This window comes from Ambystoma mexicanum, chromosome 11, assembly GCF_040938575.1.
Source record: "Ambystoma mexicanum isolate Mex_15411 chromosome 11, UKY_AmexF1_1, whole genome shotgun sequence".
NCBI lineage: Eukaryota > Metazoa > Chordata > Amphibia > Caudata > Ambystomatidae > Ambystoma > Ambystoma mexicanum.
The window spans coordinates 1,458,966,937-1,458,994,573 of NC_090934.1; the positions used below are offsets into that span (position 1 = coordinate 1,458,966,937).

The following is a 27,637-nucleotide window of genomic DNA, read 5'->3' on the forward strand; positions in this document are numbered from 1 at the left end:
CATCCCTGTCCCCTGTCCAGTTCCACCATAGAATACCCCACCTCCCCGCCCAACTATTTACCTCTTGCTACTCCGCTGGTCCCGTTGGACCCCTTTCTGTTTCTCCCTTTCAATGCTGGAAAAGCGTATCTAGCAATTCAGACAGGCCCCAGTTTGAACAAAGCAGCCTGTCACAAAGTAGCCAGTGTGAAGACTGGGCACTCTGGCTCCAGTCTCAAGTTGTTCTGGTCTTACTAGGAGGGCATTGATGGCCAAATCGAAGTCTTTTCTCATTGGGGAGAGAGAAACGACAAGCGATTCGGCTGGGGCATTAACTTCCTTATAATATATATGTAGACAGAGAGACCATGTGAGGGAGAGAGGGAAAAGAGAACACGAGAGAGAGATAAAGAGAGACAGGGATAGAATGAGACAGAGGGGCAGACACAGAGCTATAGCAAAAGACAAAGAGCGATACAGAGCGAAAACGAAGTTGAGCGAGACAGACAAGGACAGCAAGGGATACACCCGCTCGCTCTAGGACTTTCCATCAAGCTGTGCAACACAAAACATGCCAGGTTTTTATATAGCACTTCATGCTGGATTCCTCCTGCTTCCAAGTGCTGCAATAATAGCTGCCATTATTACACAATCTAATGGCACCAATCTATCCTTGATCTCCATCCACCCACCTATATCCAAACAACCATCCAAACAACCAACCAACCACCCAACTATCTCTCACTCTCCCTACCTGAATGCGTATCCACCTGTCTTGTGGCTATAGGAAGAGCTAGATACACAGAACAAGATAGTCAAAAAGAGAGGAAGTGCTAGGTAAACCGATCAATAAGAACAATGGGCATAAGCTGCCAGGTGTATTGGGCCTTTCCTGGATGGAGGACGTGTGGCATGGAGAAGGTGCCACCAGTAAGCAGCTGTCAAGTTTTGGAGTCCGAGCGCCGTTTGCGCTTTTGATGTGCAGAGGATCATGGAACTTGCAGTCCGTGGAGGAGTGCACCGCAGCATTAAAAAAAAAATGTAAACATAATGTGGCATTTTTGGAGGGTGCTTGGGGGGGGGGGTCCTGGGTGGCGCGCGCCCACGTGAGCCCCCTGCGTTCCAGCCGAACCGTTGGCTGGAACGCACAAAATGCTGCCTCTGCACCATCGTACGGATCTCCAGTGTTGCTGTCTATAGTAGGAGGCCGTGTTAGAAGAAAGGCCTTAAGTTCGTGAGCCAACGTAATGACGCTGCATCAGGAAGCAGGTGTTGCCATTCGAATTTGCGAGGCGAGCGGTGTGTTTATTTACGACCCATGCCTGGATTCCTGGGTTAGCGTAATTATGCCTCATCAGGAAGAAGGAGTTGCCATTTGGAAGTTGCCAGGAGGGGAGTGAGTTTATTTACAAACCGTTGCCGGAACCGGAATGACATTGGTTATTTGAGCTTTGTTGTTGAGGAAGACCTATGTTTGAAAACTGATTTTTCTGCCAATAAGGTACTGTAACTTCCAAGGATTTATGCATCGTGATAGTGTTTAAATAACGGAAGATATATTTAGAAGTTACACATTCTGCATTCAAGGATCATCTGGTGTAGAGTTACAGCGTAATTCGCTCCGTGGGTAATGATGCATAATGTTTTATTCTGAACATATGAAACTGGAGAGGCGGTTTTGGGAGAAGCCACATGTTGACATTTATGTCCTTAGCTGGACGTGCAGACGGCAGTGCATTTATGACTGAATCGAGTAATGGTGGAAACGTTGTATTTAAGGAACTTGTTTATACTTTTGTTTTACAGGAGGACATTAAACAGTGTGATGCATTTCAGTATTGTTATGCGACATCAGGGCTGAATGTGCACGTTTATCGTGGTAAAGTTAAAATGAAGTAATTGACTTACATACATTTTGGTATGGATGTGTTGTATTATGAGTGCAGTATGGGTTTTTGGGCGCTGTTGTGATAATTGGAAAAAGCAATGTTTTTATCATATCAAGACATTTTTACTTAAGCTATAAAGGACTTTGAAGGCACAATGAAATACTTTAGAATGAAGTTATAGCTTGATACACATTTATAGGAGTTAAAATGCAGAAACGCTCTAAATTTCGTGAAATGCACATATGTGTTTGGGGAATCATTGATTATTTTCACCTTGAATTTGAAGTGCATATTGGGTAATGTAATCTTGGGTAAATGCACATTTTGAGTAATGCAAATTTTGGGAAATGCAACATTTTGGAAATGAAAATTTTGGGAAATGCATATTATGTTATTATGCAGATTTTGTGTATGTGTTGTGCATGGGTTGTAGTTGCAGCATGGAGGGTGAGTTGAAGTTTGCGTATGTGTGTAAGTGGAGCCATGAGTTTTTTTAACGCAAGTGTGCACACAGTATGTAGTAGTTGTGTAATTGTAGTATGTATGAGAGATGTAGCACTTATGTTTTGTAATTATGTGCGTGCAGAGAGTGTCACGGTTGTGCATCTGACATGTGGGCATGTACACGTTTGTAGTGAAGTATTTTGCGCAAATATTGGAGTATTTTATTGGGAGTTGCATATATGTAATGGGGTTTGACTTATGCACCCTGGCCAGGTGTATTGGCAGTAATATAAAACCTTCAGGAGGAACCCCAAGTTTTGTTTTTAAGGAGGTTGGACACAGTAGAGTGTTCCAGTGTTGTTGACCTTAGGGCATGGGGCCCGTTTCGAGGTAGTTGTGGATTTTCAACGCAGTTGTGCGTTTGAAAAAGGAAGGGAAAAGAGATTATTTTTTTCTTTCTCAAAGTTATGTAAGTTTACTATATTGGGGCTACACAATATTGTCTGCGTTGAAGGTAACCGCACGGCAATCTTCCTTTTGTTGTGTTTAGGGTTGATTTTTAGGACCTTGTTTGTTTTGCTAGGTTTTCTTTGATGCGAGGCGGTGCATACGGGAGGAGGAATTAAAAGTTGTAGTTATTGCACGCCAGTTTAAATATTGGTTTTAAAGAGTATTTGGAGGGCACACAGTTTGTGTAGTCAGTGTTAGGTTTGTATTTGAAGTTGTGGAATATACACTGGAATGGGTTACTGATTTATTTCAGTTTGAATTACATTGTTCAAATATTTTTCAGTTTTCCTGTCACACCATTGAGTTTTCATCCTTGTGGTGTGTCTGAGACTTTGGGTTTTGCAAAATGTATCAATTTGCAAATGCACAACTGTTTTCCTTTCTTTGGTAGTGTTTATTTTTACATCTGAATTTTGGTTTTTGCAAATGTGAATGTGCAACGCACTACTATTTTTGTCACCTGGTAGTAATTGCATGTTAACATTTTTTTTCATAGCTTTTGCTATGCAATTTTTAAGCCACAAGTTCTCCTTTTGTGGTTGTGTTTTCCGTGATCTTTGTATCGTGTGTCATTTTTCCTAGATTTTTTCATTCTTTTTCATGTTCTCTTTAGGGGAGAGGGGATGAAGCATTGTTATATTTTGTTTGGCATTTTTAGGACTATTGTGATGGCCTTTGTGTAAGTTTGCAATATTCGTGGCTACACTGTTTTTGGCAAGAGAGTTAGCCTATTTTGGGGCGTTTTGGTTTGTGCTCAGGTGTGGCAGACTTGAGGCCAAGAGTGGCAGTCTTGGCGGAAGGTGTTTTGTCTAGGAGGGTTGTTTGTAGTTTTGGGTTTTGTTTGTCCTTTGAGGAAAGGTTGTGCTGGGTGGTGGCGGCACCAAGACCCTGGTGTGACAGGCCAGGGTGGAAGGAGCACTAGTAGAATATTGTGGTTGTTAGTCCTTGCATGGTGGCGAGTTTGTGCGTTTTCTTTTGATTGAAAAAGGGGAAGGATGTGTTGTATCCTGCGCATGTATGAATGAGGTCTGAATCAGTGAAAGAGCTGAGTGGAATGTTAGGGGAGCTTGGAGTGTTCAGGCTCTTGGGGATTCCAAGGGAGACGGTTGGGGACTTGGAGCTGGGCAGGGAACCAGGGTAGAAGCTACTTATGATCTCTCTCCGATATTCTATACTGAACCTGTAACCAAGACAATAAAGCATGTTTCTACTTTTAAAAAAAAAAAAAAAAAAAAAAAGAACAATGGGCACGCTGATGGAGAAACACACTACAAGACTAACAGATAGGTAGAGACAGATGGGGTAGTAGATAGATATGTATAAGGACAAAGAAAAATAGGTAGATTGCGAGGGAGCAATAAGGGAATAGTTTCTTACCTGTAACTCCATTTCTCCAGCATTGGTATCTTTCATGGATTCACATGCTTAGAATATTCCCCGTCGTCAGGCTGGGAATCCCCGGTACATTATATAGACCTTTTCCCGTAGGAAAACTTTTTCGACGCTTATGCGTCCTATCCACCTCGTTTTGTATCATGCGTGCCCGCGCCGTCAGGGCGTCATGATATAAATACAGGCCCCGCCCCCGCGCTCCCTCAGATTTCGGCCCCCAAAGTAGTGGGGGAACCGGTTTGCATGTTCAGGGGAGGCAGGTGGGCGCATGTGAATCCATGAAAGATACCAATGCTGGAGAAATGGAGTTACAGGTAAGAAACTATTCCCTTCTCCAGCATTGGATCTTTCATGGATTCACATGCTTAGAATAGATTACACAGCAGTACCACCCCCAAAGAGGAGGCGTGCATGCAAACCCATATACCTTGTTCGCAGAGCCCGTTCCCTATGATCATGTATACATCAGTAATAGTTAACACAGGAAAACGAACCACATAAAGTCACAAATTCCATAGGATGCAACCCCTCAGCCGGGGCTTACCTTACTGGAACAGGTGTCGAAGCACCGCCTGCCCCATCCGGGTATCTTCGGCATGTTGCTGCGACAGGCAGTAATGGCGGGTAAAGGTGTGTGTGTAGCCGCCCAGGTAGCCGCCATGCAAATGTCCCCCAAAGGGACTCCGGCCCACAGTGCCGTCGACGATGCCGCTGCTCTAGTAGAGTGAGCTCTTGGTCGTCGTAGAAGAGGTTTCCCTGCCCTAGAATGGCAGTACGAAATGGTAGATGACACCCATCTTGACAGTCCTTGTTTCGAAATGGCTTTTCCTTTAGCACCCAAACCATAGGCCACGAACAGCTGTCTTGTTTCTCTGAACGGTTGCGTACGATGGAGATAAAACTTAAGGGCCCTTTTTACATCCAATGTGTGTAGCATGCGCTCCGCTCCCGAGCATGGCTCCGGAAAAAACGTAGGCAACACAATAGAGGAGTGTTTATGGAACACCGAAGGAGCTTTTGGTATAAACTGCGGGTTAGTGGCTAGGACTACCTTGTTCTTGAAAAATCGTAAGTATGGCGGGTCTACCATTAGGGCCTGAACTTCTGAGATACGTCGAGCTGAAGTGATGGCCACTAGGAAGGCCAATTTCCACGACAGAAACTTTAGAGACGATGATGACATTGGCTCAAAAGGAGGCTTCATAAGAGATGTTAAGACCAGATTGAGGCTCCACTCCGGCGGAAATTTCTTCTCTGGCGGGAAACTCCGAAAGAGGCCTTTAAGGAAGTGTTTAATCAGGCGGTCGCTGAACAAAGGTGCCGAGTGCCATCGACGAGTAAACCTGGAAATGGCTGCTAGGTGTACTTTTATTGAAGATACCGACAGGCCCTTTTGGGCTAAGAGCAGCAAGTATGGAAGGAGCTGTTCTGGCTTAATCGATTGCGGGGCCAAGCCTGGTTGATCCTCACACCATTGACAGAAACTTTTCCATTTGTACGCGTATGAGGCGTTTGTGGAAGGTGCTCTTGCCGCTTGTAGGATACGCCGACAGTCCTCCGGAATCGTTAGCCGACCAAATTCGGCGAAGTCAGGAGCCAGGCCGTCAACTGGAGGCTGTCCGGGTCGTGATGCCAAACAACACCGTCCTGTCGAGACAGAAGGTCGGGGGTCTTCTTGAATCTCATCGGTTCCGCCGCCGCCGCTAAGTGAAGCAGGTCTGAAAACCACACCTGTCTGGGCCAGTATGGGGCCACCAGAATTACACGGCATGGGTACCTGAGGATCCATTGCAATGTCCTCCGGACCAGGGGAAATGGAGGGAATGCGTACATGAAATTGTTCGTCCATGGGAAGGAGAACGCATCCCCCAGAGAGCCCTTCTGAGGCCATCTGCTTGCGTACTGATGGCATTTCTTGTTGTTCTTCGTTGCAAACAGGTCTATGGGCGGGTGTCCCCATTTCTTGAATACTTGTTGTAGTTGCTGGTCGTTCAGTACCCACTCGTGAACTTCGTTTATTTCTCTGCTGAGGGCATCTGCTTCCACGTTCCTCACGCCTGGTAGGTGGAACGCTAAGATTGTTATGTTGTGTTGAATGGCCCAATGCCAGATTTTCTGTGCCTCCGTCGATAGGGATCTGGAACGTGTCCCTCCTTGTTTTCTCAAGTAGAACATCGTAGTGGTGTTGTCCGTCATGACACGCACCACCGAGTCCCTCAGTTGCGGAAGAAAAGATTTTAGAGCCCATCGCACTGCTCTCAGTTCTAGCAGGTTGATATGCAGGGAGGACTCCTGCAAGGACCACCGGCCTTGTACCTGTAACATATCCAGATGAGCTCCCCATCCGCTCAGCGATGCATCCGTCACCACCGTCTTTTGAAACTCTGGTTCCAGAAGAGGCATCCCTTTCGTTAAATGAGTAGACACTCTCCACCAGCCGAGTGCTTGAACTAGTTGTTTGTCGACGACCAGTCTGTCGGACCAGCGACCTCGGCTCTGCGCCCAACGGTCCGCTAGAAATTCCTGGCAAGGCCTCATAAACAGACGGCAGTTGTTTATTAGCGGAATGCAGGATGACATGGTCCCTAGCAGGGACATGTACTTGCGCACTGAGACCTTGGTACCGCCTCTCCATTCCGAAGCCTTGTTTTGAAGTTTCTGAATTCTGTCGCTGGATGGTCTCACCAGGCTTGTGTGTGTCTGAAACTCCGCTCCTCGGAAGACCAAGGTCCTCGAAGGCTCTACGGAGGACTTGTCGAAGTTGATTGCGAAGCCCAGTTCCTGTAAGAGGGACATTGTGGCTTGTAAACTGTCTCGTGTTTGTTCCTTGGATGAACCTCTGACCAGCCAGTCGTCTAGATATGGATAGACATGATGACCGTCCTTCCTTAAATGGGCCGCCATAGGGGCCAAGCACTTGGTGAACGTCCTGGGGGAGGACTTGAGCCCGAAAGGGAGGACCTTGAAACTGAAAATGCTTTTTTCCCGACGACGAATCTTAAATATCTCCTGTGTCGTGGGCGTATTGGAATGTGAAAATAGGCATCTTGAAGGTCTAGAGATGATAGATAATCCATGGGTTGCACCGACCTGATAACCTCTTGGAGCTTTAGCATTTTGAATTTTAGGCTCTTTAGCCACTTGTTGAGTACCCTCAGGTCGAGAATGGGCCTCCATTTGCCGTTTGGCTTTTTTACAACAAAGAACCTGGAATAAACTCCTTGTCCTTCCTGTGCCACAGGAACTCTCTCTACCGCCCCTTTTTGCAACATAAGCGCCGCCTCTTGTCGTAGGACTCGGAGGTGGGGCTGTGTCGAGAATAAAGGAGGAAGACACGGAGGCTTGTCTTTGAATTGCAGCGCATGACCCATGCGAATCGTGTCTAGGACCCATCGATCTGTGGTGATGCATTTCCATCGGTCGAAGTGATGAGACTCGACCCCCCAGGACGTTCCGAAGGCCGTCATTGGTTGTTGGTTTGCTTGGTCTTCGTCGACGACTGACCTGAGCCTCGGCGTCTGGAGGCTTGATAATCCCTGCTTCTACGAGCCGACTGGGACGCTCGTCTGAACCCTTGTGACGAGTAAGAGGGCCTGTTGAATCCACGGTCCCTCGAGGCTCCAAAGCGGGAGTTTCCAGAAGCACCCCTGAAGGGGCGAAAAGAACGAAAATTTCTACCCGTTTGCAGGGCGCCGAGGGACCTAGCAGTATCCGTGTCTTCTTTCATCCCTTTCAGCGCTTCATCAACCTTTTCCCCAAACAGGTGTTCCCCTTCGCATGGCATGTCAAGGACTTTGTACTGTAGTTCAGGACGGAAAGTAGTACATTTGAGCCACGCTTGCCGACGAAGCACTACTCCATGGTTGATTTGTTTGAACCCAGATTCTGCTAGGTCAACTGCGATATTGATAGCGTGGTTCAAGGCCTCTTCGCCATCCCGCACCAGTAACATAGCTGCTTTCCGGTGTTCGTCTGGCAGGTGCTCTAGGATAGGGGCTAATTTGTGCCACATCTCCCTATCATATCGTGACACGATTGCTAAGGAATTGGCTGCTCTTACTGTCGTCGCTCCGACCGAGAGCACCTTCTTTCCAAAGGCGTCCTGTCTCCTAGCCTCGCTTTCAGGTGGCGTTGAACATTTTTGCTGGACCCTGGCCTTCCTAGCCGCTGCCGCCGACACCACCGAGTCAGACAGAGGCTGTGATGTTAGACATTTTGGAGTGGACTCCGGAGCTTTAAACTTTTTCTCAATCCGTCCCTTTATGGCCGGCTCCGAGAACGGATGGCGCATCGTTTTGAGACCTTCTTGCCACACGTGGTCCAGGATTGGGATGGCAAAAACCGATTTTCTCCTTTGACCCATATGGTCAAAAAGGAAACAGTCTTTCTTCTGCTCCTCCGGAATCAAGCCGAATTCGGAACAAGCTTTCCCCATCATTGCATGGAAGGCTCCCACATCATCCGGGGGAGATGGCTGTGACTGGCCCCTCGTAGACTCTACCTCTACATCCAAATTCCATGTCGGGTCCCTCGAAGGTGACAGGGAGATGTCTGACCCTGAGTCACCCAGTATAGAATCGGACTCCGACAACTCACCCTCCTCCTGCGCTCGAGGACGATCTTTTACTGCCTGGGGAGCCGATGGGTGTTTCGTCGTTGATCGAGCCGTGCAAGTTTGCTCGTCGACGGAAGGTACAGACAGAAGTGACGATGATGTCCCGGGCTGAGGGAACTGCGTATCCAGCCGCTGCAGGAGCTTCTGAAGAGTATTAAGCACATCCAGAGACAAAACCGTCTGGGGGGTCAATAACGTGGACGATATCGGTACCACACCGCCGTTTGCACTCGTCGCCGTCGTAGTCGACGTGGAAGGCCGGAAGCCTAAATCCGATGGGTGCAGAACCAGATCACCTTCTCCTTCCGCCGAGCCGGCCGTGTCTGGCTGCAGTAAGACCTCCGGGGGGATCGGGTCATAGACCTCGGGCAGCCAAGCCATGGACTGAGTCTCCGTCGACGGGGGAATCCCCACCGCTGCTGCTTGAACGGTAATAGGCATCGTCAATGACACCGAGGTCGACGAGCAAGTCGTCGTCGAGCCCTTAGACTTCGTCGTCGATTTGGATGCCGACTTCCCGGCTGAGGCTTCCCGACTCAGGAAGACCTGGGACGGTCCCCTGAGGAGGATTTCGACAGCGCTAGCCTCTCCGTCTTAGATGATGAGGAGGAGGAGGACTTTTTATGTGATGAGGAGGAACCATCCTGTTTCCTCTTATGCTTGTCCTCAGAGCGCATTTCAGCTGGCCGTACCTTCTTCGATGGAGGTTCCGACCTACCCCTGGAAGCTGTGGAGCCAACTTCCGAAGCCGGGTAGGCCCCTGCCCCGTCATTAAGCCAGTCGACCAGCCTTCTTTTTCGGTCCTTAAGGGTTTTTTTGGGAGAAACCCTGACAAATTTCACATGTATCCGCCGAGTGGTGCGGGTGGAGACAGTAGATACAGTCCATGTGGCCATCACCTTCATAAACCTTTTTGAGGCCACAGGCTGCACACGGGCGAAATAACGCTTTTCCAGACATAATTCGCCAGAATTTGAACTTCGCCGAAGCGAAACAGACAAAAACAACCTAGTTTTCACTAGTAGTAAAACGCGAGGATCCCACTACTTTGAAAGACGGTTGAAATCTGAGGGAGCGCGGGGGCGGGGCCTGTATTTATATCATGACGCCCTGACGGCGCGGGCACGCATGATACAAAACGAGGTGGATAAGACGCATAAGCGTCGAAAAAGTTTTCCTACGGGAAAAGGTCTATATAATGTACCGGGGATTCCCAGCCTGACGACGGGGAATATTCTAAGCATGTGAATCCATGAAAGATCCAATGCTGGAGAAGCAGGAAAAGCTAGACACAATGATAGAAAGAACGAGTGATAAACAGAAAGGGCTCAAATGCATTCATAAAGTTAGATGGGGATATTTATTTATTACGATTTATAAAGCACTTCACACACTGCAATAGGGGAAATGATAGGTACAAAGGTATCTTAAATGAAGAGAGGTCAATAGATTAGATAGACACTTAGCTAGAAATACAATGTTCAACTATATTATCTACTATGTAGTGCAGTGATTAAAAGTTTCAATAGGTTACTTTCATACAGGCTGCCCAAATAGTTAAACAAGGCCCGCCCTAAAGTCTGCTGTTTAATCTTGATATGTTTTAACATTTTCAGGTCAATGGACAAGAATAATTGTTAAATGGCTCTCCATCAGTTTTAATCCGAGTGCTCCTTTTTGGTAGCTAATTTAAACATTGACAAGTCTGTTGCCACTCTCCAAGGTGCCACTGGTGACTACTTTAATGTTTTAATCAAAGTGCAATACCACTAGAAGGTGAAAATAATTGTATTTATAAACCCACAACTGTTATGGCTTTGTTCCAAAATGACCGCATTTGATCCAATCAACGTCATGCATATCTTTACTTACATCTCACCACTCATGCCTCCCACTTGTCCACTTGAACCCCACCTGCATTACACAACACCGTCCACACATCCCCTTTACAGAGATTATGTTCTCAAACCAGCTATATACACAAAACACACAAATCCCCACTCACAGGGGATTTGCACCCCAGTCACAGTACAAATTACCTAAGTAGTAAAGCTTGAAAAGACACTTTACATCTCCTCAAAAATGGAATGAGCAACAACCTTACAACTTTGCTTTAATCATGGACTCCCATATCCACCCACACTCCTCATTCCCACACTCCCTTCTTAACAAAGAGCTCCACTAATCTGAGGCTGCACTCTGCACTCTCACTTCCTGTACCACTGACATCATGGCTCCACTACGGTCTTCACTGCATGCATTCCTTCCCTCTCAGCTCTGCACCCGGATGTACTACTAGCCTCGACTCACATATCCACTCCCTTTGTGTTCCTCTTGCATCTTTCTTTCTGTATCTTTACTTGGATCTCCATCTAGCTCTCTGCTTGCATCTGTATGATCTAAAAGAAGGACTACATTTATAAATACACGCACAATGTGGCTAAACTCACTAGACCACCTTGGTGGATAAATTAAGGACGACTTGTGTGGCTGCCTCTGAAAAGGGGCAAGCCTACGCTTTGCAAGATTTTTTTTAAATGAAATAGGCGAAAACTATCAAAGTAATCCACATTAAAGTTTCTCAAGTCATCACTTTGCTAATTTAATCAAATGTCCCATAATGTACACCTTCGGCCTCATTACGAGTCAGCTGGACCGGAAATAACAGTGGCAGTAAACCCGCCACCACCGTTGTTTCCGGAGCAGCTGATCTCGAGTTCTGCAGGCGGGAGATGTCACTCCTGCCAGGTACACCACCCGCCTGCAGGCGGACGTGGAAACACCGGCACCATTACAACATGTTGCCGGTGTTTCCGCTTCCCCATTCCCATGGAATCCTATGGGACTCCATGGGAATGGGGATGGGGATTTACCGAATTCCACCTCCGAAATTACCGGGTCACCGGGTTGTAATGCCCCGGTGATTCCAGGAATCACAGAGGCGGAATGGTAATACGAGTCCGGTGGTAACCTGCTGGAATTTCCGGCACGGCGACTGCCGGACTCGTAATGAGGCCCCATATGAAGGTCTCAGACACAGATGAAACAGTGTACCATATCTAGTCCTCATGACACTCAGAGAAACTTTGAAAAAGTACAGGTGAATATCAAAGTATGAAGCTGATATTGCATACAAAAACGTTTGTCAATGTTATTATACAATACATCAAAACAGTGGTGTAGCCACCTAATATTTCAAAAGGAATAATTATTAAAATAAATTAATCAGCATACAACATCTGATGGTACAAAAATGAATACTCCAATAAGTACAATGATGATACACTGTATATGTGGTTGGCACGTTGAAAATCAAGTCCCTATGACCTGATTGCTCATAGTATTGGTCATGTATGCCCAAATCTCACACTAGGATTCTCTTCGCCCAACTTATATAAGTTTCTGTCCTATGTGGCGGAACGATGCCGGACATTCATCAGGAGCAGAATGTGCGCATCTTTAAGTGGCTGGAGATGGATTCCACTGTTCTCTCCCATATGTTTTCCTGAGGGTTCCTATGAGGATGAGTAACAATTAAAAAACATATGACTTTACGTGCTTCAAGGGTCCATAACTTGACCTAGCCTTCCGTCTTTACACCACAAGGGTAACAAGATAAGACTATGAATAATCTACCTGAATGTTGTCGCTGCTTCTTTATGCTTTCAACCAACACTGCAACCTGGGTACACATCTTCATGGGACCCTCAGGAAAACATATGCGAGAGAACATTGGAAACCATCGCCAGCCAGGCTCAGGTTCTCAAAACAAAGGCAGTTCAAAACGTGGACCGAGCCCCGCATGGACTTCCATGTTAAAGTCACTTATTCAAGCTTTCACAAGTTTTTTCAAAGTTCAACCAAAGTTCACGTTGGTCTCCCTCGGTCGGGCTTGGACCTTGCAACCAAAAAGTACCTGATTCAACGTAGATCTCCCTCAGTCAGGCTCAGACCACACAATCACAGTACTTGCAGGGGCTCCCTTCCTTAAACTCTATTCACATTCGTTGGGGGTTCCCTTCCCCTAATTTATCACACTTCTGGTTTCCCTCAGTCAGGCTTGTACCTTTCATGGATGTCGAAGACTTTCGAATGTGCGAGGCTTTTACTATAGACCTCCGCAGGACCACTTCGGCTTTCTCTTCAGCTCACACTCTTGTGTTATTTTCCCCAGTGTCTCTTGGTCTTGCTGGTTCAGTATCATAAGCACAGATGTTAATAGAAATCTCTCTCAAAGTAGTTTGTTCACTTTGCTGCTTTACAACAAGATATCACAAATTTCACAGAGACCATCGAGTTGGCCATTTCCTGTCTCCAGACCACTCCGCTACTTTATATCACTAGCTTCACAGTTATCGGTAATTTAAAGTTCACAACAGGTTTGCCTTCCTTCGCGTCTCATCAGCATGCACGCAGCCTTCAATCGTGAGATATACTATTGCAAATTCAATCTTTCCTTAAAACACACACCAGCCTTTCATGCTGTTCACCAACTCACCAGCTTTGTGCATTCCTTTCCTATCTTTGGGGCTTTAATTCACGAGTCAACGTTAACACAGGCTTGGTCTCACCTCCCCAACTTTGCTGTTCACCCGGGAGTGTCGCTGGCGTCCTTGAAACAATGCAGTCTTTCTTGTCTGGGATTTGGCCATCTCTGTGTATCTTTCACTGCTCTTCAGCGGCAACAACATCCTGCAGGGATCTGATGGGTTTCCCTACCCTTTTCTCTTGTCCCTCGATCAGTTGTTCTGCTCCAGTGGGTTTGACTTCGCCCCGGAAGATCTGCTCCTTCTCGTGTTCCACCTTGCTCAGAGTGTCTCTCTATGCTCTGCCTTTTATCCGTGTGGGGAGAGCTAACGGCTATCGGATGTAGGTGACTCAAGTCATGTGCCTGACTTTGCCTGATCCGATTAGTGTGACATGTCCAATTATATATGCAAGGGATAGCCTCTTTACTCTCAGTCGCCCACTTCCTCGGACCAGTTTTTGTGTAGAAAGGGTGGGGGTGGAGTTGGGACATTGGAGAATCCTATAAAATAGGAAGGGGCATGGGTAGAGGAAAGGGGGAATACTGTGTCTCACCATCGGTTGCCTCACCCATACTCCCCAAAGACCCCTCACGCAGGTGAACCTCTCGCATTGGTCCACCCACAAGGTCTGGATCCAAAGGTGATGGCCGTGTCCTGGCCAATTGAGAGCGAGCTCTTCGTGGGACTAGCAGCTGAGACACCCTTTGGTTTCTCACTGTGGCAAGGGAGATTACTCCTGAGGCTTTCTCGACTCTTGGTTCTCTGAATGCCACCACTGTGACAAGGGAGATTACTCCCGATGCAAATTACACTCACTTGTCTCCACTGGCCGCACCAAGATTTCCTGCAGTTCCTGTTACCTTGTTTGTGTTGGGAACACATGCCTGGTTCTTCCCAGGGTCACATGCGGGGTGCTCATTGCTTCCTTCTGGTTCGCTTACATGGCTCCGCAAAGGCCTCAGGCTGGCGGTCTCTGTGTCGCTGTTGGACCAAGTGGTCCACTTCCCAGAGGTTACGCCACCACCTGACTTCCCCAGCATTGGCATGCGTTGGCTCCCTGCCGGCTCACAGGATTCTTCTGCTGCTTCCACTCTTCCGAGGACTAGCTTATCTGCACCGCTGATAGGCTGCCATGTTCACACTTCCCAGGTTTTGCAGGCTTCTCCCTTCTTTCAGTCTTTCCTCTGTTTTCATCTTTCCTAGATGGGGCCTATCCCAGCGAAGTGTCATTGTCTTTTGGTTGTTTAAATGAGATACTCTTCATGTTTCCTCGTGGCCACCCATAACATTTAGAAAATGTGATGTCATCATTCCTCTTCATCTCAGTGGTGTCAAGTCTCAAGAAAGGAAGGGAGGGAGGGAATGTTCAGTAACACACAGTAGTACTTTCAGTGGCACTCTGCAGACTTTAGGGTATTTATGGATGCAAAGGCAAGAGGGTTAGCGAGTTTATTCATGGAACGGGAGTCCTTATCCGCATGAGGGGAGTCACTCCCTATGAGGGCCCACTTTCCACCACCCCTAGGGGGACTATTAAGTAGCAGCCTCAACTCCCTAGCCTCACAGGGAAGGGCTTCCCCTGGGGAGAAATGACAAGATCCTGTGACTCGTCACAGGGTTACATTCTATTGAAGACACAGAGGCGAGTAGTATGCAGTAATGTATTTAATACTAACAGCTAGCAGCAAAGAAAATAAACCTTTCTACATGTAACAAGATTTTTTAAAGGTAATATCCCAATCCAATTTGGAGCCCTAGGTCATGCGCCCATAAGCCCAATGAGGTTCTCTGTAAGCTATCTTATACAAGAGTCATGCAGCTTTACTTCATCCTCTTCTTTGCTGCCAACACCATCAAGCTAAGTTACCATCCTCTGCATACACCGAACTTGTGTTACATTGTGTTTACTGCCTACACCACTATCGCTTGTGCTAGTCTTTTGTGGTTTAATTGATTCACTGTTATGGGGCGGTCCTTGGAGCCTCAGGACTCCTTATGAGCATAGGAGCTAGATGAAATTAAAGTTACTCACTGTAGTGACTGGAGTACTCAGTCCTTACTCCCCGGTCCTCCATCCTTGTGAGCGTCCCCCAACATGGGGACGGTATTGTAACCTTTGGCAACAAAAAATTGAGCTTCCTCTTTAAATTCCGTCCAGTGCGCCGGGGTGTTGCCCTGGTGTTGGGAACTCCCTCTGAGGCCCCGCCCTCCTGCGGCTCACCTCTGTCCCCTTTTTAACACATTGGACGCTTTAATACCTGGCTATACTGAATAATTTAGCCCTTGGCATACACGCAGGAGCAGGTGGGTGAGATGTATTGAGGAAAGGGGAGTAAGGACTATGAGTACTCTAGTCACTACAGTGAGTAACTTTAATTACTCCTGTCTCAAACCCTTTCCTCCATCCATGTGGGATATTCCACGGAACAAGCCCCGAGGGTGGAGATGTGACAACCTGCCTCATATCTAGGACAAAGCAAAAAGGTTCTTCAAAACCGATTGACCAAAATCTGCATCTTGCCTGGAGCTAGTATCCAGGGAATAGTGCTTAAAGAACACCGACGGAGTGGCCCTGCTGATGACATCCCAGGAAGCATGTCTCTGAAACACGATGGCCATGGCTTTGGCTCTGACCGCATGGGCATTAATCCTGTCAGGAACTGGTTTGCCCATGGCTGTATATGCCTGCGAAACGGCCTGGACCATCCACTAGGCGATAGAAGCTTCGGAAGCCTGTGTGCCGGGAGACGTGCCCCCAAACGTGATGAGCAATGCCTCAGATATTCAGAAAGATTTTGCCAGAGAGGTAGAAATGGAGGACCATCTTGAAGTCCAAGGAATGCAAAGCCCTTTCATCATCCGAATGATCACCGACAGACAGGTTTCCTGATTCAAATGGAATGGAGTGACAACCCTGGGCAAAAAGGTAGGATGGATGCGCAAGATGACTGTTGCTGTGAAACATGGTCAAAGGCTTGTATGATGACAGAGCCTGCAGTTCAGTGACGCCACCAGTAACACTTCAGTGTCACCAGCCTGATGTCCACCAAGGCCATCGGCTCAAAGGGTTTGCGCTGCAAGTCTTCAAGAACACATTTATGTCCCAGACCAGATCAGGCCTGTGTGCCGGAGGAAAGAGCCCGGACAACGCCTTGGGGTGGGATTTAACCACCAGGTCAGCCACTGAAAAAACATGCTCTGGGGAATTATTGTAGGCCCCCAAGGACCGCCAGATAAGTGAGTCAGGTATCAACCTGAACACCAGAACGAGCTAGCGGTGCGGAAAAAGCCAGCACGTCGTCCATCGAACAGATAAGGGGGTCAATCCCAGTGGCAAAATCTTGTCCACTTGCTCTTGCGCTGGACCCAAGTAGATGGTCTCCTGGCCTCCTGAATGATGTCCCAGTTGTCATCAGAGAACTGAGCATGATGGAGTTTCAGCTGGTCAGGAACCAGGCAGATGGGGCCAGCCTGGCCGGGTCCAGGTGCTCCACCGCACCACCCTGCTGCATCAGGAAACCGCGGCTGGGGATCGGAAAGTGGTTCAATCCCTGGGAGCACAACTGCAGTAGATCCAGGAACCAAGACCTCGACGGCCAGTGCGGGGCGATCAGGATGAGGCTGCATCCTACTGACATCCGGAGCTTGCGGATGGTCTGCTGGAGCAATGGTGGAGGAGGGAACGCATAGCACCTGGGGCCGTGCCAGCAGAGCTTGAACCTGGCATCCCCTAGAGACCACCTGACCCTGGCCCGGCCAAGAGGCAGACCGGGGGCACTTGCAATTTAGAGGAGATACGAATAAGTCCAGATCACTGGGGCAACAAGGAGTGTGCGTGTGTAACTCCCATTCGTTGGTGTTGAACCCAAAGCGGCTGAGTTGGTTCTCTTCTGCATTACTGTCCCCCGCAGGAGGTGGACAGAGGAAATACAAAACCTATACCCAGATCGCCACCACCTCCATGCACAGGAGGGGGGGCGGAGGGGAGCGGGAGCCATCCTGCTTGTTCAGGTAAAACATTGTCGCAGAATTGTTTGTCCTGACCAGAACCGCTGGTCCCTGATATTAGGCAGAAAAGCCATGAGTGCCAGCCCCACCGCTCAGAGTTCGAGCAGACTGATATGCAGAAGGGTTTCTGCCATGGACCATGCACCATGAATGGAGTAGCCCCCAGCCTGAAAGTGAGGAATTAGTCATCATCACCAGAGTTGGATCCGGCTAGATAAAGGGGGCTCCTACTGCCTCATTGCCGTCCATCAACCGCCATCGAAGGTGCAGGAAAAGCAGAGTCGGGTGGAAGCATCCGTGCTGGACCTTGATCACGCAAGATGCCATCAGCCCCAGAAGGTGCTGGCACCACCATGTTGCGGTGGTCGGTTTGCAAGAATGTGCCCCATCACCTTGCGGAGGGAAAGGAGCCTCTCGGGCGTGGGGAACACACGCTGCAACGCCGTGTCTCAGCACACTCCATGGAACCCCACATCCTCGCAAGAATCAGCTGCAACTTCTACCGGTTGAAGGAAAAGCACATCTGGTGAAGGACGTCTGTCAGCCATTGGCAGGAGTGCACCATCCCCTCGGGCGAGTTGGCCCTGACCAGCTCGTCATCCAGATAAGGGTATAAGTGGTGGTCCTCCAAGGGAAGGAGACCACCCACCGCATTCATCAGCTTCATGAACACATGAGGAGCCAAATTGAGGCCGAAAGGCAGCACTTTGTACTGGAAGTGGTACGATATAATCGTGAAACAGACATTTCCAATGCAGCTGGTAGATGGGGACATGAAGGTACGCATCCTTGAGGTCTAAGGAACACATCCAATCCCCAGAACACAAAGACTCTGCTATGTGCGCAGGAGTAATCATCTTGAAGCGATCAATCGGTAAAAACAGGTTGTGAAATGACAGGTCCAGGACTTCTCGCTCAGGACAGCCTTGTTGTTCTTGGGTACCACAAATCCTGGAGTAGAAGCCGGAGCCCCTGTCTGACTGTCTGAAGAACCGGTTCCACTGCCTGCATCTCCAAAAGAGAAAGGATCTTGTGTGTAAGGTGTGTACCTTCTCTGACGCAGAGGAGGAGAGGATGGTAGCGGAAGAGGAAGATTGAAGCCTGTGGAGACTACAGAAAGTATGCAAGGACTCTCGAAATAACGCTTCCAGCTGTCCTAGAACAGAGCCAGCTGGCCCCCACAGGCGAGCTAGGTTCCCTGACTGTTACATCACTGCTTTTTAGCATCTATGGCGGGAGCAGGGGAGGGTTGCGGAAAACAATACGCACACCTCTGCTGCTTCCTCCTGTGGTCACTCGGCGACCGGTCAGGCCTCCGGGCACCACGGTCTCGAAACGCATTGAAGCTGGTGAAAGGACAGGGTTTGAAGTCGGTCCTGCACTGAGACTGAGGGAAGGACTTCTATCCCGGCTTAGTCAGGGTGGCCAAGAACTTGCCTGTCTGTGTAGAGGTCTTCTTTGTCAACTTGTCATCGGTGGACAAATGAAAAAAGTCAGAGCCCTCAAAAGGAAGATCCAGCATCCGCTTTTGTACATCCAATGAGAATTTAGTGGCATGCATCCACGCCGTCTGTCTCATCTCGACCCCCAGGCACAACCCTTTGCTGGCTGAGTCAATGTAGGAGACTCCATGAGGTCCTGCGCAACTGCCCGGACGTCTGCCAGGCCGGCCTTAAAGGCCCGCCTCTCCAGAGGGAGACCAGGCAGAAACTGTTGAGCTCTCGCTACAGTTTCTGGTTCAACGCGGCAAGGAGGGCGTCAGCGTTCGCTTGCCGCAAATGCAGCCCCAAGATGACGTAGCAACGTTTGCCAAAAGACTCAGGGACTTTGTCCTCTATGGACAGACTGGAGACGGCTCACGCAGAGGAAGACTATGAAGACTATGGTTTAGAATACATTAAGGCTGCAGCCACCACTAAAGAGTGAGGCTGGAAGTCAGACCACAAGGACTGGCTCCCCATCGAAAAAGCCTGAACCAGCTGTCCAATTTCTTGTTCATCTCTGCGTTGGCCCTGGGCTTCTCCTAGACGTTTCTCGCCACTTGCAGGAAATCCTTCTGGAGCGGAATGCCAGAACGGCTCGTGATGTGCCTGGCTGGAGGAACCCCAAGAACTCAGCAAGAACTTTAAGGCAAGCATTAAAAGCCTTTACAGATACTGAGGGTTCGTTGTCTGGGGGCTGTCGTCATCACTGTCATCGCTCCCCCTTTTCCAGACGGGGTGGAATCTGGGATCGGAGCCATCAAGGCCCAGAGGGGGCCCCCCCCCCTTGAGCCGGACCCTTAAGTAGCTGTGGCTCCCATAGCTGCTGCAGGGGTGGCATTGGTAGTACAGGAGGAGGCAGAGGTGTTTGAAGAACCGATAAAGCCTGGACTAGAGGAGGAACAGGCAACAGAAGCGTTGGAGGGCCCAGAGGCGGAGGCCGAGGAGGCACGACCTGTGGGATCACATCCTTGACTATACCCTTGAGGAGCCCAGTCATCTGCAGGGAGCGCATGAGGAAGAGGAATGGCTCGAAGAAGCGATCCTCGGAAGATGCTGGATCCAGAGGACCCAGCCATCAGCAATGTTGGATCTCCATTCCTGATCGAACTGCAGAGGCGCCTGTGGAGTGTAGCCATAAGGCTGCAATGGGTAGATGTAGCCCTGCAGAGACCACCACCTGTAACAAAGTCTGCCGCCTTTGCCGCCGCTTCCCAAGGGAAGTGGATTGGAACCGTCTTGCATGACTCACTGTATGGGCAGGCCTCATCTGTATCCAAGATAGCTGCCAGTCTAGCAGGCTCCACCACATGCTTGTTCGCCATCTTGGGGCCTTGTGCCACTTGGTGAGCGGGAGGGCACAAAAGCACCGTGCCATGTGCTGGATCAGACATGGTTAGGACACTCCTTGGCCTTTGAACCTGAAACAGAAGCGTCAACCTCAGAGATAGCTCTGGTAGGGTCAGAGATCCCGACCAGCTGGCTGGTAGTCGAATCGCCCTGAACCACGACCTCAGAGGAGGCTCTGGTAGGTTGTGCGCCCTCGGCAACAGAGCTGGTAGTCATGCTGGATCGTGCTAAGGTCTGGCTCTTGGAAGTAGTGCACAACGATCCCTTACCCATTGGGGTCGAAGAGGAGGACTAACCTGATCGCCCCTCCATGGACAGCCCGGTAGAGCTCATGCGCCCCTCGGCTTGGGAGCCGGTAGCCCTAACGACCTCGGCTCTGCCAGTACTAGAATCTAAGGCACCCTTTCACGTGGGAGCCATTTTTATAGATGCTACCAGGCTAATGACACTTGAGGGTTACTGAAGGCACCAAGAAGTCACCGATGGGTGGTCAGTAGGGAAACTCTCTCTGGGTCAGTACTGCTAAGTTCACACCTGCCCCAATCACAACGTTAAAGTTTCCTATATGAAGCCAATTTGCGTGCCACCATTACTAAAGGCCTTTGTATGCATGGGATTTGCGAAGCGCAAAACTAGCTGGAGGTAACAGAGCGCTGCCAAAAGGGACGCAAACAGGAAGTTACAGGCAGGTTGCAGGGTAGCAGAGATGGATGGAATGGGTAGGTGGCGCATGGAGGTGGGGGATAGACTGGAGTTGGAGAAGTAGGGATTATTATAGCAATAAGAGCTCGTCAAGGTTTCCTTTGAAGAAGTGTCTCCAGGGTCTCGTCATGGAAAATAGCATCTCTTTGAGGGCATCTCAAAAGCATTATATGCTGCCCTGCAAAGGTGAAGGAACCCTTTGCTAAGGTACATTGTGAAGGATCAGGAAAACAAGCGACCAGACCAAAAGCCGGGGCTAGTGAGACGGCTGTGCGGTGATGCTGGAAGACCGGGATCTGCCTTGCTCCTGTGTGAAGAGGTCTATATGATTTGTAGGAAATACAACTAAACAGAAGAAAACAATACTTTTTCGTTTAATGCCAGCGTCACACCTTTTGATATTGGGAAGGGAAGGAGTGCTCTTAGACATGATTCTCATCCCCATGGACTCCCACTCCCTACAATCTCCCACCTATACTATCCTGTATAACACTGTTTAGTTTGTTTGGGCTGGTTTATTATGTAAACTGAAAAGTATTTTCACTTTAAACAACACTTGCTAAAAAATATAGGTCTTTAATTTCTCAGTTGTTCCACATACTCGAATGTGAACAAATGCCATGTGCTCAGAAGACGAGCCCCCCCACCTCCTGACCTAGTGCTGGAGAATCATGGCCTTGATGCCCCACAGACAGATCACAGTAGCAGCTGGACATCTGCAACATCATATTGGTGCTGGACAAGTGCTGTATTGGAACCTTTATCATCGCACAGAAAGAAATCACATAATATTGCAAGTATCAGACGTTTTTTACTTCATACTGGGAATTACATCTTTATTTTGAAGATTCGAAGTCCCATAAAAGCACAGCTCAAGTCGTGGCAAGCCGGAGTTGCAATAAAAGTTCTGCAAACTTTATTCCACCACAACAGCTTCCAATGTAGGTGTGCCTCTCGACTTCTGCAAGCACCTGGCTGCACTTGCAGATATCTGTTCCCTTCAAAGGCTCTTTGCAGTAGCCTCTTGACAAGCAAATTAAAACCTGTGGAGCCGGCCATGGGCTGCAACTGTGACCGGTTACCACTGAAAAGGTCTCGGTTACATGGAAGCCCTGCACTTGGAATGGACTTGGAGAAACTGCTCCTCGGTTCCAGGAGATGACCATTGTATTTCAGCCATCAGAAGAGAAATCTCCCACGGGAATGTTCTGCTGTCTTCATTATGGAATATCTTTTGGCGTAAGGCTTTGAAGGCTCAGACAATCAATGCCTGGAAAAAGGTTTTGCTCAGGTGAAAGGAGCACCACAAATTCTTGTATGGCCTAAGGAACTTTTGGGGCTTCAGCCACCATCTTCAGATGGCCTACTCAACTCATGGCAAAGTTGTCTCCTTTGTCCAGTTAGGCACTAAAAACCACAATGTTCCAAGCTTTTACTAATCTTGCACAGCCCTGTTATGGGCTGCTACTGGAACCCATTATGTTACAATCACCATTCGCATTCATTATAAAATGCTCTACAATATTGTTAACATATTCCACTCTAATTCCACATCAAGTCTTCTTTTGGTTCTCAACTATACAGGATTCTTTGGAACTGACTTTCTTTACTTCTTCACCAGATTGCACAGGAGGTTGTGCTTTGCGCAGCCCCTGTACCTCTGACAGATTTAAGCCGCGATAGCCAGAGACGGAGCCTTGTGCAAACCATAGATGTGCTGGGGGAGCATCAAGGAGGCTTTTGGCTTGCCTCTGTATGTGAATAGATTCATGGCAGTGCTGCAAGAGCTCAGGTACCGCCAGTTAAGCCAGTCGTCACCCTTCATAGCAACGGCTTCTTCCCAAGATACTCGCACACCGTCCATTTCATCCACCACCCATCCATGCATCTCATTAACCAGTGAAGGTTCAGAATTATTTGTTCAGATATTATGCAACACCAGGAACAGACACTGTATGGCACCAATAGTCTGTTTTTAAAGCAGGAAAGGGTAATTTAGCTATTGATCCTTGCATTAAATGAAACCATCAGATTTGTGTAAAGATCTAATGACAGAAAAGGCACAGTAGAATTGCAATTGATCATCTCTAAAGACACATTCTCTTCATTCAGCAGACAGCACGTTCACTGGCTGAACATGGAACCCACTGGAGTGACTGCTGTTCCTACCTCCATGAAGGAAATTCCTAAGCTCCAGACGTCGGAGTGGATTCCGTACTGCTCACCAGAAATTCTTTCGGGCTGTAAGACAATAAGGCAGGTTAGGCCTCTAACTGTCTACCACATCAGCTGACTTGTAGTTACGTGACTTTCTTTTAACATGGTCAAACAGTTAGCAGTACATACACTCTCAAAAATGGTGACAACAGTATTATTGTTCTTTACCTTCTCCAAGGAATTCAATGGAAATTCATGATAAATAACGGGCAAAGATAGCTGAAAATTGAGAAACTACGAATGACACAGGTTTAGAAGGTCATCTCCAAACGTAGAGGATGAATACTCCATCTGCTCTCCAAATTCGAGAAACTGCAGTGACCCTTTCAGAAAACACTTCCACTTAGCAATACATCTTGTGATGGCTGAAATGGTCATTGTACAGATTTGGTGGGCCAGGTACATTTCTGCACTTACACTCGGAATCAGCAAGGAACCAGGAATTTGTGACAATATTCTAGGAGTAAGGTCTCCATGATACAAAAGACACATTCTTCCTCCAACACATGCTAGAGTTGGACAACTGGTCTACCCACATGGAAACCCCACCCACAACTTACTTTTTTGTTCCCGGGCTTGGGGTCTCCAAATTCTGATGGCAATTAATAACCAAGCCTCTTCATATCCTGCATAGTCTCCAAACTGCCCACCTCTAATCTCCCTTACTGGCCTCTTAACCATCTTGAGCCATCCAGTTAACGGTGTCCGGACATTTGGTCAAAAAAAAAAAAGGTCGACAGGACAAATGGTCGACACCATTTGGTCGAAAGCCAAATGGTCGAATTTTTTTTTTTTATTTATATATAGATTTTTTAGGTTTTCGTTTAGGGAAAAAAAAGGGTTTTTTTTAGAAAAAAAAGGGGGTTGGGGAGGACCCCCCCAAAAAATAAAAAAAATAAAGTGAAAATACCAAAAAAAAATATTCGACCATTTGGTTTTCGACCAAATGGTGTCGACCATTTGTCCTGTCGACCTTTTTTTTCCGACCAAATGTCTGGTAACCCCCGTTAACATCCCACTCCATCACATACAACATTTCTTTTTAAAAAAAAAAAGAATTGTATTACATTTTCAAACAAACAAAACCAATACAAACCAAACAGTGCAAATATCACTAGTACAATTTCACATTGCTCATTGCACAATTTCAGTCACTGCTCCCCTTATCCCGCCCCCCCTTACGAGCCTATTTGTTCCGCTCAATCTGTATCCGCCCTGTGTGGTGGAGTCTCATTTTCAATGGATTCTGTCAGATCTTGTATCGTTCCAAACAGTTCCGCTATCAACGATTTCCATGCCATCAGGGTTCCCACCTCTTCCTCTCCCCCTATGTTACTTGCCACCTGCCATACAATGGTCTCCGCCTCCGCCCACTTCTGCAACTCTTTCCACCACATCACTACCCGTGGCCTGTGGCAAGCCTTCCATCCCATGGCAATCCTTCTCTTTGCGAGCACATATGTTAAGTCCTTCAATTTATTGACATGCTTAAGTTTCTGCGATCTGGGGAACCCCCCCAGCAAGCAAGCCCAGGCTGAATCTATAACAATATTGACCCCCCTTTCCGCTAGTTTCCTCGCTACTTCACTCCAGAAGTGCTCAATCACCAGGCAGGACCAGAACATATGTACCTTTTCAGCCTGTTCTTCGTCGCATTTGGGACATGTTTGTCTTCCGGCATTTTCAAACCTCGATATCCTCAGGGGTGTCATGTATGCCCTGTGCGTAATATACAATTGTATCCGTTTTAATCTTGCGTTTCTTGACACCTTTTTATGGTACCCCAGGGCACGTTCCCACATCCCATCCTCTATCGGGGCTCCCACCTCCGCTTCCCAGTCTAGTCTCAGTTGCGTTCATTCTTTCCCAACCTTGGACATCATCATCTCATACAATCTAGAACTCTCCTGCCCTCCCTCCGCTATGTCATATATCGTGTTCATGGTATCATCTGGCTCTTCTACCAGTACTGTTTCAGGGCAAGTTTTCTTAATTCTCTGCGCCATTCTATGATATGTAATATATTGGCCCACGTGTAACCCTATCTCCTCTGCTAGCTCTTCAAATTTCATGATGACCCCTTCCCGCCAGACATCTCCCATCGTTACCAACCCCACCGGTTCCCAGTGGTTCCTGATTGTCACTCGCAGCTGCACATCTCCCCCAGCCAATGCAACCAACGGTATCTGCGGGGAGCAATGGGACTGGGTTTTCCATCATCTGGCACGCTCAGTGCCACATCCTCCACCCAAGCATCCTCATCTTGGGGCGCGATTTCATTTCTGTCTTGGGCAGCCAAATCATCTCTTAAATGAAATGGGGCACAATATGCACTAAACAACCGGGATTCAGAGGTCGCTTCATCGGAGAGCCATTTAGCGACATATTGCAGTTGGCTCGCTACGTAATAAACCTCATAGTTAGGCAGTTTTATTCCCCCCTTTTCATAAAAGTTCTGCAGCTTCCATAGTGCCACCCTATTTCTGGTGCTATGCCACAGGAAACCCCTGCATATGCCGTTCCGTCTGGTGAAAAACTTCTTAGGTATCAGGTACAGAATGTTCCCGAAATAATGCAGGAGCCTGGGCAGGACCACCATCTTAAGCATTGCCCCTCGTCCCATCATTGCTAGAGGCAGCTTCACCCAAAATGTCATACTCTTCTCGATTTTCACTATGGCTACCTCAGTGTTATGCCTATGTTCTTCTTCCACCGTGTGGTACACATCTATCCCAAGGTACCGAAAAGTACCAACAGCCCAAGGAGTTTGCAGCACCGGCAACCGCCCAACAGGGATCCCCTTATAACTACCTAGCGGGAAAATAATAGACTTATGAGGATTCACCGCTATGCCAGACAGCCCTGCATATCTGTCCATCACTTCCAGGATGTACTGGAGATTCTCCTCCGGGTACCTCAGGTACACCAGCAAATCATCCGCATACAAGGAGATCAAGTGTCGCTCCCCTCCCACCTCAATGCCTATATTATCATACTGTTGTCTGAGGTATATCGCCAGAGGCTCTAAAGCTAATATATACAGCATAGGTGACCATGGGCACCCTTGTCTGGTACCTCTGCCTAATTGCCATCTCTCGGAAATCACTGCTCCTGTTTTGACCCTGGCCAACGGTTCACTATATAGCATCTTTGCCCATCTTATGTATCCGGGTCCCATTCCATAGCTCGCCATGGCCGCCAGCAGCCATGGCCACTTGACAGAATCAAAGGACTTCACAGCGTCTAGGGACACTATTGCCATTTCATTCTCGTTTCTGCTCCCCCATTCAACAACCCGATGGAGTCTTCTGTGGTTATGAGTTATGTTTCTATTCGGGACATAGCCCACCTGGTCAGGGTGTATCAGTTTACCAATGATTCTCCTTAGTCTGCTTGCCAAGACAGCCGTCAATATCTTTCTGTCCTGGTTCAGCATCGACAATGGTCTATAGGAGCCACAGCTATGCCCAGGCTTATTAGGTTTGGGAAGCAGTATTATGATCGCTTCTCTGAGTGATTCTGGCAGCCGTCCCCTTTCAAACGCTTCGTTGAGCATATCCAACATTGGGGGGAGCACTTCTGCTTTGTACACTTTATAAAACTCGCTTGGAAACCCATCCGCCCCCGGGGTCTTACTAGTAGGTAGTTGTCTCACCACTTCTTCTAACTCCTCCAAGGTGATCGGTTCATCCAGCTCCTCTCTTTCTTCAGCACTTCTTGTAGGCAGACCTAGGTCTTCTAGTGTTTCTACTATTTCCTCATAACTACTTCTCTCCTCAAACCCGTATAGTTCTCTGTAGTAATTTGCAAACTCCTGATTAACTCCCTTCTGGGTGTCAGCTACACTGCCATCTTCTCTTGTAATTGTCCTAGTGGTGGGCCTGGGGATCTCGCTCTTATATATATAATCATGCCAAAATCCTTCCTGTTTTATCTCCTCCCGCATGCTGTCTCTCTATATATTTTCTGTAGTTAAGGTTACACAGTCTATCCCATTGCTCCGCACATGTCTGGTGCAGTTTAAGTATCAGCTCCATGTCTCTTTCAGTATCATCTCTCCCCCTCAGCGCCTTTTCCAATTCTCTTTCTGCTTCATGTAGATCGGCCAGGATCCCTCCTTGCAGGCTTTTAGATTTTGCTATGGCTACGCCCCGCATCACCACTTCGAAAGCTTCCCATAGCGTGCTCGCTGAGTTCACGCTACCCGTATTCTCCTCAAAGTAGTTTATGATCTCCTCCCTTATATCTTCCCTAAAAAGGGGATCTTTAAGCGCCTCTGCCCGGAGAAGCCATGTCAGAATCCTCGCTCTTGGGGGGCAGTATTGCCAGCCAATAACCAGGGCGAGTGGTCCGAAAGGACCCTCGCCTTAAATTCTGCCTGCACCATCTCCACCACTATTTCGGACGTGGCAAAGACATAGTCCAGCCTCGTATGCAACTGTTGCGGGACAGAATAGTGCAAGTACTGCCTTTCTTGGAGGTGTTTCATTCTCCACACATCCACCAGACCAAAGTCGTCTA

At 48.1% G+C, this 27,637-nt stretch overlaps 1 protein-coding gene across 6 annotated transcripts in view; it reads right to left on the reverse strand.

The window, feature by feature from the left end:
- Window positions 1-27,637, reverse strand: part of MAP2K5 (mitogen-activated protein kinase kinase 5) — a 1,998,137-nt gene that overhangs the window by 1,031,539 nt on the left and 938,961 nt on the right. For all 6 annotated transcript variants that reach the window (XM_069625127.1, XM_069625125.1, XM_069625124.1 and 3 more), the window contains exon 16: window positions 23,069-23,140. In XM_069625127.1, coding sequence (XP_069481228.1) covers window positions 23,069-23,140 — 72 coding nt within the window. The remainder of the gene's footprint in view (window positions 1-23,068; window positions 23,141-27,637) is intronic.